Here is a 17,526-nt window from a genome sequence, read left to right as displayed (position 1 = left end):
CTCTCACCACAGTAGCCTTCTGTCACTATGCTTCTACTGCTGCATGAGCTGCCGGCAGGCCAATGGCTCCTTGACTTATGACTTAACCTTCAGACTTCAATGTGAAACAGCTTATCCAATGTCTACTGTGCACTTTAACCATTATGGCCTAATATTCTGTATATTGCAAAATATCGGATTTCAGTCACACACTGTTTTCTTGAAGGACTGAACTGGTGTAATATTTTGTAAATATGAAAAATAAAGATGTACCTTTTGTTCCTTTAACTGTTTGTGAATTGCAGTATTTTTATAAATAGAATTATACCAAAAATAGTTTACATGCTTTGTGTTAAAACAATGGAACAGACATGTTGTGGTCTCTGATACGCTACCTCTTGATATTTCCTGTTTACAGACAAACTAAATCACCAGAATGTACACAGAGACAAATAATCAACATTTATGTTTATAGTACACAGAAATTCTCAAGTTAACAGTGAAGAGGTTAAATTTATTTAACAATAATAAAAAAAATGTTACTGACACAAAAAAAAGAAAAAAAAAAAAAAAAACATAATCTTGAAGGCACTTTGAAATCCATTCTACTTTTCTCCCATTTACCTTCACATGCATTTTCCATGCTCCTTTGGTTACTGTACACTGCCAGAAAGTAGGAATATTTTTGTTTTTCACCCAGTGCTTTTAAAATCCATGCATAAAATCAACTTTGACCAAGTGCAACAATTAAATACTGAGTAACACAAAACAATATTGGCAACAGATCTTAGGCATAATTTATTCTAACTACTCTAACTTGAGATTCTCCTGGAAAAGCTGGAGGAAGAGTGTGTGGAAAAGGAAATCTGGACATTCCTGCTTAGACTGCTGCCTTTGCGATGCCAGATAAAGCAGAAGAAAATGGATGAATGTCCAATCAGGTCAATCAGTAAAATGTCATGTAAACACTCAACCCATCCCTAAACAATGTGAAAAAAACCCACATAAAGCTGTACTGCCTTGTCAATGAATTTAGAAACCATTCATTTGTTGCACTAGAAAAGCAAAGATTCTAAAGATGCACTGTGTAACTTTTTTGGTAGAGGGTTTGCCACTTGCTTGCCTGTTCCACAGTATCGCAATAAGTCTATCTACTGCCATGGAGACAAGTATGAAGATGAAGACAAAGATACAAGAGAGATCTGCGGAGAGGTAAGTTGCATGTTTAAGGTATTTTGAGCAATAAAAACATCTATAATTGACAAAGCAAGATAAATACTATTATTAATACCATACAGTGGAATATTTCAGGCAAAGCAACATCTTCATGAGGCAAGCAGGAGGCGTACCATTCACTACCGAAGTTACACAGTATAATTTTAAGCCTATTTCAATACAAAATGGTTGTCCATGTTAACATTCATAGTAAAGCTACATTTTCAGTGCTCATCTTGTGTTACTCACTACATTCAATAGACATATTTTTGGAATTTAAAACTGATAATGCCTCAAGCTAGTATTACAGGTACTTAGTGGTCTCTTTGGTAAAATCTGCATTATGATAACAAAGGTATTAAAACATGAACTATAAAAGTGTCCTCCATTTGCAAACACGGGAAAAGGCCAGTGCGTTGAATCATGTGAGCTCAGCATCATCTAATAAGACAGAGTAATTTCCAGCTTTGGCCTCGGGGCTGTAGACCACTGCTGGGGTGTCCTCTTTTTTGCTCATCTGACACAAAGTCAGCACACACAAACCCACAGACAAAATCTGCACGAAGAGAGGAGAGACGATCAGTATATGCTCACTACAGGTGGGACGAGACACAATCTCTTAGACTTAGACAAAGTTTATTGATCCACAAGGGAAATTATCTGGACACAGTAGCTCAGAGTGTATTATAATAACAAAGAGAAACAGTATAATAAATTTCCACAAGACGAAACGAGATATGAGATTAGGTCTAGAAGAACAAGACATGATGAGATTTTGACATAATTTGCAATAAATAAAATGTGCAATCCAGTTCACAATTTGGGCCTAATAATTTACATTTTTATATATATACTATATATTTTTGTTATCATTGTAGCTCTGCATTTTCTCAAGAGGTGCATCTCACCACCACTTAGCCTCTTGTTATCCACACAAAATCTCACTTGTGATAATTTGGTCTAATGAGATCTGGAGAATGAGATCTTATTTTTTATTTTCTTTAATTTTATGTATTTATTTTAAGCAACTAAAGATTTACATTATTATACAATGGAACATATAACATAAGTGAAATCGTAATAGAAATGAAAATAACCACAACAAAAAATTTGCCCTAAAAGGAGTGGGAAGAGGAAAATTTATTTAATCCCACCCCCACTCTTCTAATCTAACACAATGAGCTATCTTTTGCATTTTTCAGACATTTTGCATTAAACTATATGAACAATTTACAAGTGCGGATAATGAGTAACTATTTTAGCTTAGTAGTATAACATAAACAAACCAACAATGGTAATAATAATAATGGTCTTCTTCCATCCCTAGTGCTCACTGAATTCAAACCTGCAGCATGCTGGTTGGGTAGTATAAGTCAGTGTGTTTGATACGTAAAAATACACAAGTGAAAGCTTATAAAGTCATTTCTGACTTAGTGTTTGAGTAATTTTAAATGTGGAAATGTGGAGCGGGATGTTTTTAAATGAAATAATGGGAGAAGGCATGGTTTGATTGTAAATAGATGGATACTTGGATGTGCTGTAATTCAGGGTATCCCCAGGTTTGACTACCCCAAATTTAAGACTTTTTTAAGACTCTTTAAAGACCACTTATATGAAAATTAAGACCAACATCGCACCCATTATGCGGGCGAAAAACACCAGATCCAATTCTAATATTGACCATTACTCGCTGCTTTAAATAGCAAAAAATACTACTATAAAATCTCATTCACAACTCATTTATAGTAGTATGCATTGCTTGTAAAATGGCCAAAAATTTAAAAATAATTTATAATGTTCAAAATATATTTATGTTTTTTTTTGTCCCTCCATTTAACATTGCACTGTGGCCCGGTTGAGTATACAAAAAATAGGCTTAAGAAATTTAACCTTTATGAAAAAAATAAGACTTGGAGAACATAATTTAAGACTTTTTAAGGCCTTAATTTATAAACATGAAATTTAAGATGTTTTTAAGACTTTTAAAATTGTGGCTATCCTGTAATTTTTTCTTAACCTGCCCGGAGACTGCAGATGGAAATAAGTTTTAGTTCAATCTGCTGTAAAATAAACCCATAAACTAAACTCAAGTAAATAAAGGGTGTAGTGTTAAAATCAAACACAAGGGGGCAGGCAGACATGACTTTAGACATACTTTTCTAGTCCTATGGTGTTTTATGTATATAGGCAAATTTGGCAATATGCAGTTTTCTAGTGACAGAATAGATATAGTTGGATATTGGACCAAATCACGCTGATTACATTTTCTCTTTTGAATATTTCTAAATACATAGATACAGGAATAAGGGTCCCTGAATGAAAAGATGAAAGCATAAGAATACATTTATTATACGTTAACAGTAAGTTAGGCAAGTAAAGATCAAATTTGTATTGTGTTTTTCAGGCTTGACATGCTTTGTAAAACAGTTATGCAGTTCTAAATTATTAAGAGGAGGTGATGAAGAACTGTTGTTGCCCTGCCCTGGGGTGAACTGACAGAATAGTGGCTGCCTTTCCACACCACACTCTGATCATCACCAACCACATTTACCTTGACAAGGACGGAACTGTCATAAAAACCCTACAGGACACACCTACAGTATGCAAAGCTGGTAGTAAGGATTCAGCTTTAGCCTTTTAATAATAGCACTGGTGGTACAATGGTATGTATTTCACGACTTCATGGTTTTATTGAGACAAACCTTTCATACTTATAAACACACTATTACTTCCCCCTTCAGTGATTTATATAGAAGTGTCTAAAAAAGATTACTGTCTAAAACTATAAATGTCTTTTGGCAAGAGGAAACCAAAGGGAACACACAGCCACACACAAAGGAAGGAAGGAAGTTTTAAAGTGAGCTATGAAATGAAAAGTGGACAAGACAAAAACACAGACACCAAGTAGCATTATGTTTAAACGGTCCATATTATGATATTTTCTCATCTGTGTTATAATGTGTAATGTTTCCTCATCACAAAGAGACCTGGAGTTGTGTTTTGTTTCATTCACACACAAAACCTGCATAAGGAGGCTGAGTTCTTCTCTCAGACAGAAAAAAACTACACTACAAAACTACAGCTTCATGACATCACGGGGCGAACAGAGTATTTTGAGCTTCAGAGATGTAGACAAACTAAAAACAAAGGATTACTCAAACATGTGTGAATGCAACAAAACACAACTCCAGGTATGTTTTTGATGAGATAACAGCATATAACATTTTCTTTTTTGGGGGTAATCTAGGACCTTTAAGCTTACCATATATTTCTGACAGTTCAAAAGTTCAACAGTACTTACCCATAGTAATAGTGTACCCAGTATTACTCCTAATAACACATCTATGGCAAACAACGCATGGGCTGCCAGGTAGGTGATGCAAGGCTAAAACATGGGACATAGAAAGATACTGTCAAATCATCTTTTTTGTGATAAAAAATAAACTAAATAATAAAATGTAAATAGAAACTATAGTTCAGAGAGGATCGTTTTGCAATGTTGACACTCACCTCTTTATAAATCATTATGGGGTCATCTGTTTTTACATTTTCAAACAAACTGCTGTTTCTTGGAGCTGCCACCTGCATCACAGACAAAAGCCCCACAAGGTTTCATTAATTTTCAGGACCTGAAAAGCTGCTTTACACCACGATCAGTGAGAACCCCAATGTCTAAATGCCATGCGTTACTACCATAGACTGTAAGAGAAGTGGACTAAGTGAGTGTGACGTCACCAATAGTGTTCAGCGCGGTTACAGGAGCGAAAGTGGAGATTTTTTTGACTGACAAAATAGCGAAAAAAAAAAAAAAAGAATCAGGATCATGTAAAGTGGGTTAATATAAACACATTTAAAGGGACAGTTCAGAATTTTGAACATAGGACCTAATTTCCTAGAGTGTTGGAGTCATGTGGAGCTGGTGCTAAGTTAGTGCATGTCAATGGCCATAGTTAGCCTGCTACTAAAAACAGTCTTGCTCACTCCACAAAAGACCCAAAGCAAAACAGTTATTACGCCAGACTGTCGATGTGAATGTCTGTGTTGATAGAATAATGTCTGAAATAAAACTAACTTTGCATCACATAAACTGACGCATGTTGAGGGACTATTTTCTCATATATCAGTCCACCACTGCCAAACTTTCTATCAGGAAGTGCAACTCGCTGCTGCTGCTCAATCATAAATCCTTCAAATGCAGGGCTGGTTTTACTTCTAATATTATTCTATCAACACAAACATTCACACCAACAGTCTGACGTAATAACAGATTTGCTTCGGGCGCACTGTGGAGTGGGTAAGATTGTTTGTAGTGGCAAGCTAACAGTGGCCATTCACTTGCACTAGCCTAGCACCAAAAAACCTTTCCAAATATAAGGACTGGATGGATTATATCAAAAAGTGCCTCCACACATCTCCAACACTCTGGTTCACTAGGAAATGAGGCTGTATGTCCAAAATGCTGAACTGTCCCTTTAACACTGCATAACACAAAAGTAGTCCAGCAGCAGTCAAATCACTGTTCTGTATCACTGCTCTGCGGCCATCGCCATGACATCACCATAGCAATGGGTAAAAACATGCTCAGCTGCTTTAGAGAGAATGCAGAAGCTTATATTTTGGAATTTTTTTTTTTTTTTTTTTTTTTTTGATACTTTGGACATTTACAGACAGGGAACAAGCTTTTCACATTCAGAAGTAAGACATTTCAGTTTGTAGCTTACAACTTGGAGCGTGCGTTATGAAGTTTTAAATCACAGCTTCTCGTTGTTTAATGCTTATGTATCACTGCTCTGCTGCCATCGCCATAGCAACAGGTAAACACATCCCCAACTGCTCTGATTTAGGGACTAGCTTCATTTAAAACACTGAAATAACTCATTTAAGACATTTACAGACAGTGGACAGGTTTTAAGATTTACAAGTGAGACATTTCAGTTTGTGGAGCTTGGAGCAAAAATAATAGTGATATATTATTTATGTATCTTGCAAATTCTTATTATTTTTTAGGACGTGTTCTCACTTGCACACACACCACATAACCCGAGTAAACCAGGTCAAGTGTGTATGTCACCATCCAGACGTTATTGCTTTGCCAGGAAAGTCCCACAGTGTGGCATTAAACGCATCATGGAAGCAAGCAGGTGACACCACTTGCCACTGAAGAGGCAAATCTGCTCACACTGAAACTTTCTGTTTCTGTGTATTTTATTTTTATTTTTTTGCAATGGAGACACAAGTAATTAACTAATAGCAAAATAGAAATTTTAATGCTGTACTGTGAAATATTCCAGACAGGGCAATAACATCCCCACCAGAAAAGTTACTGTGCATCTTTAACTGTTAATGGTGAATTAACGTATTAATCCTAATCCGGGAAAAATATATATAAATAGCTAAGCCTACATAGGAATAGTTGCTTTTAAAGGGCTAGTGAAGTTGTGTTAAATTATCTGAGTTTAAAGCCTGTATTATATAACCAGACATTACTTACACATGGGTGAACTGCATCTTCCACACAGAGACAAGCCTCTGAGATGTTGTAGCCCCAGTCCTGATAGCCCTCATACATCCCACAGCACTGCAGCTGAAAAACACCAAAATAAACCATATTAAATGTATGCACATATAGTACAAGTCATGTTATAAATGAACAGATACATACGTCTATTTGCAGCTCATTAATGCCATCTATGTCCTCTTTACTGGCGTTTGACAAGGGAATTACACTCAAATAATGGGCCTTAATTTCTTGAACTACCTGCAAAAACAGAGAGGAAGAAGCACAGTTAACACAGTAGTTTAGTTATGAACACAGAGACTGTTTGAATTAATAGGTAAAGGTGCATTATGTATTTTATCTGGTGGAGGGTTTGTCACCTGCTTGTCTCCATGGAGATGTTACTGTTTGCCTGGAATGTTCCTTAGTATGACATCAAATCTATCTATAAAGCAGTTATCAAAATACAGGCATTTTTTAGATTTAACACGGTAGATGGAGAATGAAGGAACATTCCATTTAAAGCACACACACACACAAGTAAGTGGTGGATTCTCCAAAAGAAAGTTACATAAGACACCTTTAATCCATTACATTCATTGCTTTACAATTGAATAAGCTGATGCCAAAGAACAGCATGCAGCGTACCCACATGAATGGAGTATTTTTTTTTATTATATTTTAGCTGTGAATTAAGTCTATAACATACGTTTCAATTTCAAATGGCATAAAACAGAATATCTACACCACATAAAACCTACAATAAAACACAGCAGACACTAAAATCCAGACAATTACTGGAAAATGTGTGAAAATGGCTATTACTCTCAGCTGTAATTAGGAACACTATGTAACTTTTCTGGTGTCGGCCCCACCACATTTACTGTCTCACATTTTGCTTCACCTGGAATGTTCCACAGTATGGCATTAAAAAATAACCAGCCTAAATTTCAGGTCAGATCTGCTGAAAGGTGAACCCCACTCAAAGTAAGAATGCATGGTATTTAAGGTCTTTTTGGACAATAAAAAGCGCAATGGTAAAATTCAAGATAGATAAGCTTCATTGCAATACTGTGGAACATTCCAGGCAAAGAAATAACATTTCTAAGGAGAAAAACAGATGGTGGAACCTCAGTTTCATAGTGCACCTTTAAATGCAATACAATGCAGTGACAAATATATGCAAGGTAAATATCTGCCAGCATTTTCATTTATGCATCACAAATCAGCCTCAGGTTACAGTGACAACATAACATTTGTCAGTTGGAGCTTTAATCCTGAGATATGCAGATAAAATCTATTAAATGGAAACTAAAACTACATCTACGTGTATGGACGTGTCCAAGCAATGTAAAACTTGTTTACAGATTTTTATGTTGTGTGTGACTTGAGTTACCCTCGGTCTCACTGCCACTCCTTGAATGTCCAATACTCCCATTAACATGCAGCACAGCGTCATGCCAACAATGTACTGAAACAAATGAGTAATGAGAAATTTAAATCAGTGGTGGAAAGTAACAAAGTACAAAAGTAAAAGTCCTTCACATCAGTACAATTTTTAGGCATCTATACTTCACAGTGGATACTTTTTACGTTTACTTCACCGTGTTTTAGAGCAGGTAACAGTGCTTTCTTATTCACTTAAAAGTAAAAAGTACTTTTGACATCCTGATAAAAGGTTGTGAGTTCAAGTCCCAGCTTTGAGCAAACAAAAATATATACATGAAATTCCACAGAACAATTAAGAAACTGTTACTGCAATCCTTATCAATATTATTACATTTAACACTTTAACAGTTGTCATAATCTATTGAAATATTTGTACTTTTACTTGAGTCATTTTTGTCCCTGTATTTGTACTTTTACTTAAGTAACAAAACTGAGTATTTCATCCACCACTGATATAAACAAATAATCATGAAATAAAAAAGCATACATGAATAACTTAAATGTGAACTGTGTAATATTTTGGTTGGGGGTCCGTCACCTTGTCTCTATGGATATGGCATTGCTCTGCCTGGAATGTTTCACAGTATGACATTAAATAGCTCTACCTCTACCAGTTTTATAGCTTAAAAATACCTAGAAAAACAGGCATTCTGACTCAGTCTCTCCACAGATCTGACCTGTAACTTGTTCTGGTTTGTTGACGATAGAAATGTTTTATAGCATACTGTGAAAGATTCCAGACAGAACAATAACATCTCCATGGAGAAAAGCACTGTATGGACCCTCCGCCGGAAAAGTTACACAATGCACCTTTAAAGTCAGAGATGTTCACCCATATCTTTGAGAAAAATGTGTCTTGCCCCAGTACAGATATATTCTATAAGCACCTCTTAAATCAAAATAAGTCTGCTGTGCACTGCCTGCATCGAATTAGAAAGCATTTTATTGTCCAATAATCAGGAAGTACTTGTTAGCATGCTAGTTGTCATTAGCTTTACCATCACAGGAAAACTCTGCTCTGGTCTCTGAGAGTTGTGGAAAGTACATTTAAACTGTGAATAATTTGGATACTTTGACTGCATAAGGTAAGTAAGGATTAACTTTGGACTACTGCAAACCATTTAAAGGTGTAATATGTAACTTGTCTTTTTGAGGGCCCAGCACTTGCTTGTCTCCATGGAGATATTATCGCTTTACCTGGAATACATTAAACTTATTTACCTTGTGTTTATTCAGTTAAAACTCCATTATAAAACATGGATTCTTGTGATGAGCAGAATCTGTGTATTATTCATTAATTCTTTCATTTTATATTTTCAATATAAAACCAAAAATAAGAACACGAAAAAACAACAGTTTTCTTCATTATTTGTCTCCAAAACCAAATGAAAAAAAAAAAAAAAAAAAAGGATAAAGATTCATTTTTTTAGTTTTGTGTTTAAATGAGCAATGGAAAAAACGGATAACGGCTGTTTCCCTTTTCCTTGATTTAAACTGAGATGCAGGACTTTTGTACCACAAAATTGACTGAACCAGGACTGAACCAGGACTGAATCAGGACTGAAACATGACTAAACCAGCAGAACTAAGCAGTTTTCAGTCCTGGTCTCAGTCCCGATCCTATTCTTGGTCTCAGTTCTGTTCTGGTCCTGCTCTCAGTCTTGGTCTCAGTCCTTGTCCTGTTCCCGGACTCAGTCTTGGTCTGGTCAAGGTCTAAGTCCTGGTCTCAGTCCCGGTCTGGTTCCGGTCTGGTCCCGGACCTGATTTAGTCCTGGTTCAGTCCGTATGCGGTGCAAAATTCTGGCATCACAGTTTAAGTCACAAAAATGGGAAATGGCCGTTATCCATTTTTTTCCATTATTCATTTAAACACAAAATCAAAAACTGAAAAAATTAATCGTTATCTGTTTTTTCATTTTGGTTTTGGAGACAAATAATGAAGAAAACTGTTGTTTTTTTCATTTTCTTATTTTTGGTTTTATTTTGAAAAACGAACGAGTGAATGATACACGGATTGAGCAGGGTCCCCTCTCCATAGATCTAGCATGTAGCTTGGCCTGGTGGTGTTACACTCTTGTGTCCATGACATTAGTGATATTTTGTGCCATATACTGCTGAACATTCCAGACAAAAATTTCCATGGACATGAGTAAGAATATAAGCAGACCCTCCTCCAGAAAAGTTACACAATGCACCTTTAAAATGAACTAGTTCTGTTTTTGACGTTTTCAGAAGTCAAAATCAGGCAGAGCTCCTTTAACCCTTTTACTTACACATATTAACATCCACTTCTTTCTTTTACAGACTCCGTACAAGCCAGTGGTGACGAGGAGGATTGTAATAATAGAAGTCGCATACATGACTTGAAGCCCTGGAAGAATGTTCTCAATCTGTGAAAACAAACAAACGCAAAATTACATCAGTGGGTTAGACAATGCTACTGGGCCAGACGAGATAAGAAAACAGCTTGTCTAATGAATAAACTGGAGAGGGGCTCAAAGTGCATGCTCTCCCTGTGTCCTGGGCAAGACACTTTCGTCACATCGCTTACTTCAGTCAATGTATAGCTGGATGGGGAAAAAAAAAACATCTGAACAAAACCAAACAGATTTTAGCCCAACTCTTACTAAAATAAAAAATATACTTTCTAGCATTATTCATAGCATTATTGATGATAAAAGTGTAATTACGTTGCCTAGAATATTCCACAGGCAGGCATTCAATTTATGTAGAAACAAGTGATTTACGTAATACCTAGATACAGTGGAGAGGTAAGTTCAGGTAAGTAAGGTGAGAATTGCTGTGAGAATGCTGCTAATGAATTGCCCTCTGGGATCAATAAAGTTTTCTGAATCTGAATCTGTATCACTCCCATTAAGCAAGCACTGCATGTTTTTCCAAAGCATTTCTATGGAAACAAAAACACCATTAACTGAATAAATACTAGTATATATAAGTTTAATGTCATACTGTTAGACATCCCAGAAAAACAGAGACAGGCAGGTGGCGAACCCCTCCACCAGAAATGTTTCTTTAACTGTAAGAGTTTATCTTAACTTATAAACTGTAAAAAATTTGCAAAGGATCATGGTCTATGTTAGCCAGTGCCTCCGCTCAATTTCATTTCTCTCCAGCGACTAGGTCAGGAATCGGAATACACTAGACCAGGGGTGTCCAAACTTTTTTCATCAAGGGCCACATATCTAAACACAGATGAAGCAGAGGGCCGATCGAGGGCCGTAGACTGGTGCTCAGTACAGTGAATAATTGAAATATGTGCATGTTTAACACCAATAGCATGAATAAACACTGATGGCTCATGTTAAGATCCTTAAAACCACACACTAAATATTAAATATTCACTTTATCAAGGTAGATTTTCCAAATACTTGCAGTAAGAAGTACATTTTTAAATGATGTAAGGTAATTTGGGCCAATTCACCTGGAAGCCTGAGGGCCAAGAAAAATTTGTCTGAGGACTGCAATTGGCCCACGGGCCGTAGTTTGGACATTCCTGCACTAGACGGTTCGCAAAAACCCCAGAAGTGTGAGTTTGGGCACCAGCCAATCAGCGAAGAGCCATACATTCTGTGTCGGCAACGGTTCCCGAGATTGAGGATTTAAAGCTGGAACAAAGAGAATGTTTGGTGAATTTTATCAAGGTGAAAGACGTTATTGCCCTTCTTCCTACGGGATTTGGGAAAAGCATAATATACCAGTTAGCCCCGTTAGCTGCGCATTACAAATGTCACGAATCACAACCAAATGCCACCTACCGACGAGCGAACGAAATCTAATACTGTGAGGTCAGATGGTTTCTACGAAGTGAAACTGTCTGATGAATCAGGCCAGGTCTATGAAGTTCCTGCTGTTTATGTTTTCATGTTGATGCACCAAAACAAATACTTTGACCCAGTTGTAAAAAAAAAATATATATATATATATATTGTTTTATGTGACATTTGACATTGCATCATCACAACAGAGTCAGTGTTGTTTGTATCTTATCTACTTTGAGAGTATAGTAGCAATAATAATATAAAATACACTTGTGTAGATAAGATGTCACTGTTCTACACTATCCAATGATAATCCACTATCGATAGGCCGATGAGTCAGTTGTATTATGTCACAGGATATTGGCCTAAAAGTCTGAAAAAGCAATATTGCCGCAGTGCTGTGTGGTGAGACCCTAGGGTGCTTTTGGGGTCAAAGATTTATGGCCGTTTTGCTCCTCTTGAGTCCACCATTGTATATTTTTGGGGAGCTGTCTCTCAGTGTGGTTTGAACCTCCAAGAATCCAATAAACAGCCGCCCCACTGTTCATAGACATGCATGTGTTTAGTGAATCAGTGGGTTTTGCTATAATAAATTAATGCCAAAATGAATGCTTGTAGGTCTAGCTTCTGAAATGCTTTTAGTGTCTTACCTCTTCATCCTCGTGGAAGTATCCGTGACTGAACAAAGTGATGGCCAGCAACAATCCACTGAGAATCTATAACACATAAAACAACAAAACTCACTTAATTGAGTCCATCATCCTTCAGTGCTTTTAAAGAGGTAAAGATGAGAGACACTCCTGTGTGTTGCACTTCCAACTCTGACAGTCCTCAAAGTGCTCGAGGGCTTTAATGGCTAATAAAAACCTATGTCCCCGCATGTCAGTAACCGAAAGCTTGTTCCATTCATCCAGTACAAAAGCCGCTAGAAAAAACACATGTTGCATAACGTATTTCCAAGAAGCGCTCAAAGATTAACATTTGGCATTTACATCCAATAGCTGACTAAACCTATCCATTCTGATCAAAATGCCAAGCGAGACTAATCCACACAACCCACTGCTTCATAACAGAATAGGGTAGTAAACAAAAGACAACATTTACAATAGATTTTTTCCTTTGTTTCTTTTTTCTTTTTTGTTATTATAGGTCTGTTCTGTTTGTTACGTCTATAAAATAAGCTTAAATCGACCTAAACAGACTTACTCTAACAGCCAATCGTAATGCAATATAGTAGGCTACTAGCAGTCCAGATGACAACTGTTAAACCAGATTGGATCATAAGCCTTTGTTATAACGCGTAAAATGAGTAGGCGACAGAACCGGGACTATTTTTCCAACTTTCACGTTAAAACTACTTCATGAGCCACATAGCGATGCTCCTGTCATCTGAGTGAGGTGCTGTGTAGTTTATTAAAGTGCAGTTCAAGTCAGCTTGTACAAGAGTTGGTCAAATGTGCAGCACTTACCGCTATGAGGCTCGCCACGGTTATGTAGCCCCTTTTTACGCACACATTCACCGTCCCCATGTTTACTCTCCTTCGCGTCTATCCCACTGCTAGAGGTCCAGTCCGTGTGTTTTGGTGTTTTTTCAGAGTGGCCCGAAAGTTTTGGCCACGTTCAGCTTTGGAGTAGACGCGATTCCGATGGTGTTGTACTAACTGCTGTTTATTCTTGGGGAAAGGGGGAGTTACTGGAAAGCCCTGCCCATCGGGGATAGAGGGAGCGTGAAATCAGTGCATTTGTGGGGTGAGGTTCGTTCAAGTTAATAATGGGACTGACTTGTTCCGTCACTTCTCATCAAAACACACAAAACATAGGTCCCATAGATGTTGCAATGACTACACGGGCAGGTAAAATGTACGTATTATTTATTACTACAATATTAATGTGGAAATTATGTCAACAAAAGAAAAAAAAAATACTGTACTCCCAGAACAAGCTCACTACTACTAAGTTATTAACTATAGTTTAAATGAACCTTTTATTTACAATGTTTGCCCAAGAGCTCTTAGTGATGGAGGAAGATTAAGAAGGCCATGAGGAAACAAAAAAAAAAAAAAAAAAAAAACCCACAAAGTGCTTTCACTTCGCCCGGAAATCAAACCGAAGAACATGTTATTGTGAAGCAGAAATGTCAACCAATAATGTTCAGGAAGTGTTTTGTATGCATAGTGTGTAGAATCATATAAAGCTTTAAATTTATAGACAGTTCAGTTAAAAGAAAATGATTTCAACTTGGCACCAGTCACTACTTCTCTATGGGAACATTAAGAACATCCCAGTAAGCAGTGTTGGGGAGGTCACTTTTAAAATGTATTCCCCTACAAATTACAGATTGCATACCCCAAAATGTAGTTTGTAACGTAATCCATTAAATTACTTAAAGTGAGTAACATAATCTGAATACTTTGGATTACTTGATATTGTCATGCTTTTTAAAACTACATGAATGTACCAACAACATCCTGAAAATTCTTGTAAAAGAAAATAAAAAGTCCAGTCTTTCCTTAACCATATTAAAATGATTATTGATAGAGAAATGATTTCTATATGAGATCACTGTTGCTTTAAATTATGTCCACGCTACTGTTAGTGTCATATTGTTTAGTCCTGGTTTAATCCTGTTTTAGTCCTGGTTTAGACCTGGTTTAGACCTGGTTTTAGTCCTGGTTTTAGTTCTAGTTTAGTCCTGGTTTTAGTCCTGGTTTAGACCTGGTTTAGTCCTGGTTTAGTCCTGGTTTTAGTCCTAGTTTAGTCCTGGTTTTAGTCCTGGTTTAGACCTGGTTTAGTCCTGGTTTAGTCCTGGTTTTAGTCTTGGTTTAGTCCTGGTTTTAGTCCTAGTTTAGTCCTGGTTTTAGTCTTGGTTTAGTCCAGGGTTTAGTCCTGGTTTTAGTCCTAGTTTAGTCCTGGTTTTAGTCCTGGTTTAGCCCAAAATGTGAAAACAGGAAAATACCACCATGTAATCCATTTATTTCAACAAAGTAACTGTAATCCAATTACTACTCACTGAAACAGTAACTGTAACTGAATACAGTTACTCATAATTTGTACTCTGATTACGTAATGCCAGTACATGTAATCCATTACTCTCCAACACTGCCAATAAGTTATTACTGCTCTATACGTGGGCCTACATTTTTGACTGAAACATTACACATATATAAGTAGAGTCTGTAAGTATTGAAGTATTGAAACATTCAGTGCTATTCGACTCAGGACAAATTCATCAATAATAAAGTGTTGCAAAAATGTGCTGCTGTCTCTGCGGGGACTCTCCTCCCACGGTGCCAAAACAAATGCTTCTAGTGAATGACTGAATGTTTGGTTTGCATCACAGTAGATGGTAAATTATTCATTATTTGAAGCATAAATTACAGTTATCTGAAACAATATTATTGTTTAGTAATGTTTTGTTTTTCTTGTCTTAAAGGTGCATTGTGTAACTTTTCTGATTGCTTGTTTCTATGGATGTCATTTCTCTGCTGAGAATGTGAATGACATTAAACAGCTCTACCTTACGTTTACTCAATTATATATGGTTTTATAGCCCAAAAATACCTAGAAAAAGATGCATTCTGTGATCAAAGTTGCCTCTCCACAGATCTGAGCTGGAACTTAGTCTGGTTTGGTCTCCATGAAGATAGAAAGGTTTAATGCCATACTGTGAAACATTCCAGACAAAGCAATAACATCTCTATGGAGAAAAGCATTTGACAGATTTTCCACCAGAAATGTTACACAGTGCACCTTTAAGTCACAAGATTTTTTAAATACGGTTTAATTTGATTGGAGCCATAAACATAATCAGGATAAAAATGTGACTGACTGCACTGCCCTCTCATAGATTCATTCAAAGGCTCTAATTTATTTGTTTGTGTATCAGAATAGGGAATAAGCCATTACTGTACAATAATAAGTCGCTTTACGAGACTCAAAGCAGCGCTTGTCTTCTGTTGTGTCCATCACAAAGACACCAGTCAGAGTGTGTCCAGTCACGAGACCTGCCCCCTCCTCACTGACTGTACATCAACAAAGCTTCAGACTTTCACCAATAACGTGTCCAATGGACAGGATATTAGTGGAACCATAAGTGATACAGAAAGAGTCATTACGATCTTGAATCACATAGTTTCAATAGAAGTGAGGTGTTTAAACTGGTTTGTTTTGAACACACCAGATTAAACTGCTAATTAGGGGTGTGCAAAAATATTGAAATATCGATATATCGTATACAGTATCGATATTGTAAGCTGCTGTATGGATATATCACTAAGAGTATTTTTTTGGTGTATTTTAGTAAATTATTTTGTTACAGTTTTTTTGCTTGTTTAGAAGAAGAAAACTCAACACATTTGACATTTTCACTGTTTTGATGAGTAAAATGGGAGTGTTTCATATGAATTTTGTACAAGAAGTGGTTTAACAAGAAAAAGAAAGTCTTTTAATATCACAGCCATGATTTAGCCATTATTTTTTAATGAACTGTATTGAATTGATTTCAAATATAGCGTATCGAACCAAATGTGCACTGTATGGTGATATGTATCGTATCAAGGGCTATGTTTCGAGGCATGTATCGTATCGGCAACTTCGTAATGATACTCATTCCTACTGCTAATATGCACCATCAGCCTCTTTAATCAACATCAATCACTCAGTAACTTCATATAGCATATTCTTGTAAACAAGGTGACATGCATTGCCCAAAGACACAACAATAGTAATAAGCACTGGATAAAGCTGAAATCAAACCAACCTTCCAAGAATAAATTGCGTTAGTCAAGTCAAGTCAAATGTATTTGTATAGGACATTTAAAAACAACGACAGCTGACCAAAGTGCTTTACTGCTATGACTATAAGCGACAAATCTCAATAAACCAGCTAGGAAAGGTTAAATTAATAATAATAATTTGACTATAATGAAATTGGAAGATGCTGCAGCTTAGGTGGTGGTACGAATAATAGAATAATACTATAAATACTGAGTAAATGAAGATAAAAAATAAACAGGAAAATAAGTTAAAGGTCCTATATTACACAAAATTGACTCTTGTGTTCTTTAAGCCACATTACTCCAGCAAAAATTGTGTTTAGTTTCATTCACACATATTTGAGTAATATTGTTATTTGTCTGTCTGCCAAAGTCCAAAGCTCAAAAAGCTCTGTTCCACCTTGTGATGTCAAGTTAACAGCTACATTTTACCTTTAGTTCAGTAGATATTGCCAATTCCAGGACTCAAATAATCCAAATGATTCTAGTGAAGCTGTATGGAGTTTAAAAAAACAGTGGAGCACTTCCTGTATTACCGCATGACATGGCAAGATAGAACAGAGCATTTCCGTTTGACAGAAAAACTCAGCCTAAATGAAACAAAACATAACTCCAGGTATGTTTGTGATGAGGAAACAAGATTATAACATAGATAAGAAAATACCACAATATGAGCTCTTTAAATAGCTCCAGCCTGATTCCAGATCTGCTGTTTGCTTCTGTTGTTTGTGGGAACATCTGGAGAGCATAAGACGCAAACACTTTCGGAAATATGCTTGCTGCTTCTCAGTCAACCTCACAGAGACATTTGGCACAGGCTCAGTAGACCGGG

At 36.5% G+C, this 17,526-nt stretch overlaps 1 protein-coding gene across 3 annotated transcripts; it reads right to left on the bottom strand.

The window, feature by feature from the left end:
* Nucleotides 1-430: 430 nt before the first annotated feature.
* Nucleotides 431-17,186, bottom strand: LOC110161630 (tetraspanin-8-like). 3 transcript variants are annotated; one of them, XM_020926415.2, is made up of 9 exons: nt 13,389-13,611; nt 12,570-12,635; nt 10,414-10,530; nt 8,088-8,162; nt 6,857-6,952; nt 6,686-6,778; nt 4,705-4,776; nt 4,496-4,579; nt 431-1,750 (listed from the first exon to the last, which is right to left on the bottom strand). In XM_020926415.2, the coding sequence occupies exons 1-9, from the start codon at nt 13,446-13,448 to the stop codon at nt 1,616-1,618; spliced, it is 798 nt and encodes a 265-aa protein (XP_020782074.2). In that variant the 5' UTR covers nt 13,449-13,611; the 3' UTR covers nt 431-1,615. The 3 variants fall into 3 exon arrangements, with proteins under 3 accessions (XP_020782074.2, XP_055009672.1, XP_055009671.1); XM_055153697.1 differs by lacking the exons at nt 431-1,750; nt 13,389-13,611 and adding an exon at nt 17,127-17,186 and having other exon boundaries at nt 1,757-4,579; XM_055153696.1 differs by lacking the exon at nt 431-1,750 and having other exon boundaries at nt 1,757-4,579; nt 13,389-13,613.
* Between the last annotated feature and the right edge of the window lie 340 nt (nt 17,187-17,526).

Source organism: Boleophthalmus pectinirostris, unplaced genomic scaffold, assembly GCF_026225935.1.
Source record: "Boleophthalmus pectinirostris isolate CB_2022bp ecotype Guang Dong unplaced genomic scaffold, ASM2622593v1 HiC_scaffold_18, whole genome shotgun sequence".
Classification (NCBI taxonomy): domain Eukaryota; kingdom Metazoa; phylum Chordata; class Actinopteri; order Gobiiformes; family Gobiidae; genus Boleophthalmus; species Boleophthalmus pectinirostris.
The sequence above is the reverse complement of the archived record's forward strand: the minus strand, read 5'-3'. Positions and strand labels throughout refer to the sequence as shown.

What these genes read in the sequence shown, in the direction of transcription:
- LOC110161630 (XM_055153696.1), bottom strand. Translation starts at nt 13,448, where the DNA reads ATGGGGACGGTGAATGTGTGCGTAAAAAGGGGCTACATAACCGTGGCG. An exon ending in AAGATGCAGTTCACCCATGT is followed by an intron (nt 4,777 to 6,685) that starts GTAAGTAATGTC and finishes TCTGTGATGCAG; the next exon opens with GTGGCAGCTCCAAGAAACAG. An exon ending in CCATAATGATTTATAAAGAG is followed by an intron (nt 4,580 to 4,704) that starts GTGAGTGTCAAC and finishes CCCATGTTTTAG; the next exon opens with CCTTGCATCACCTACCTGGC.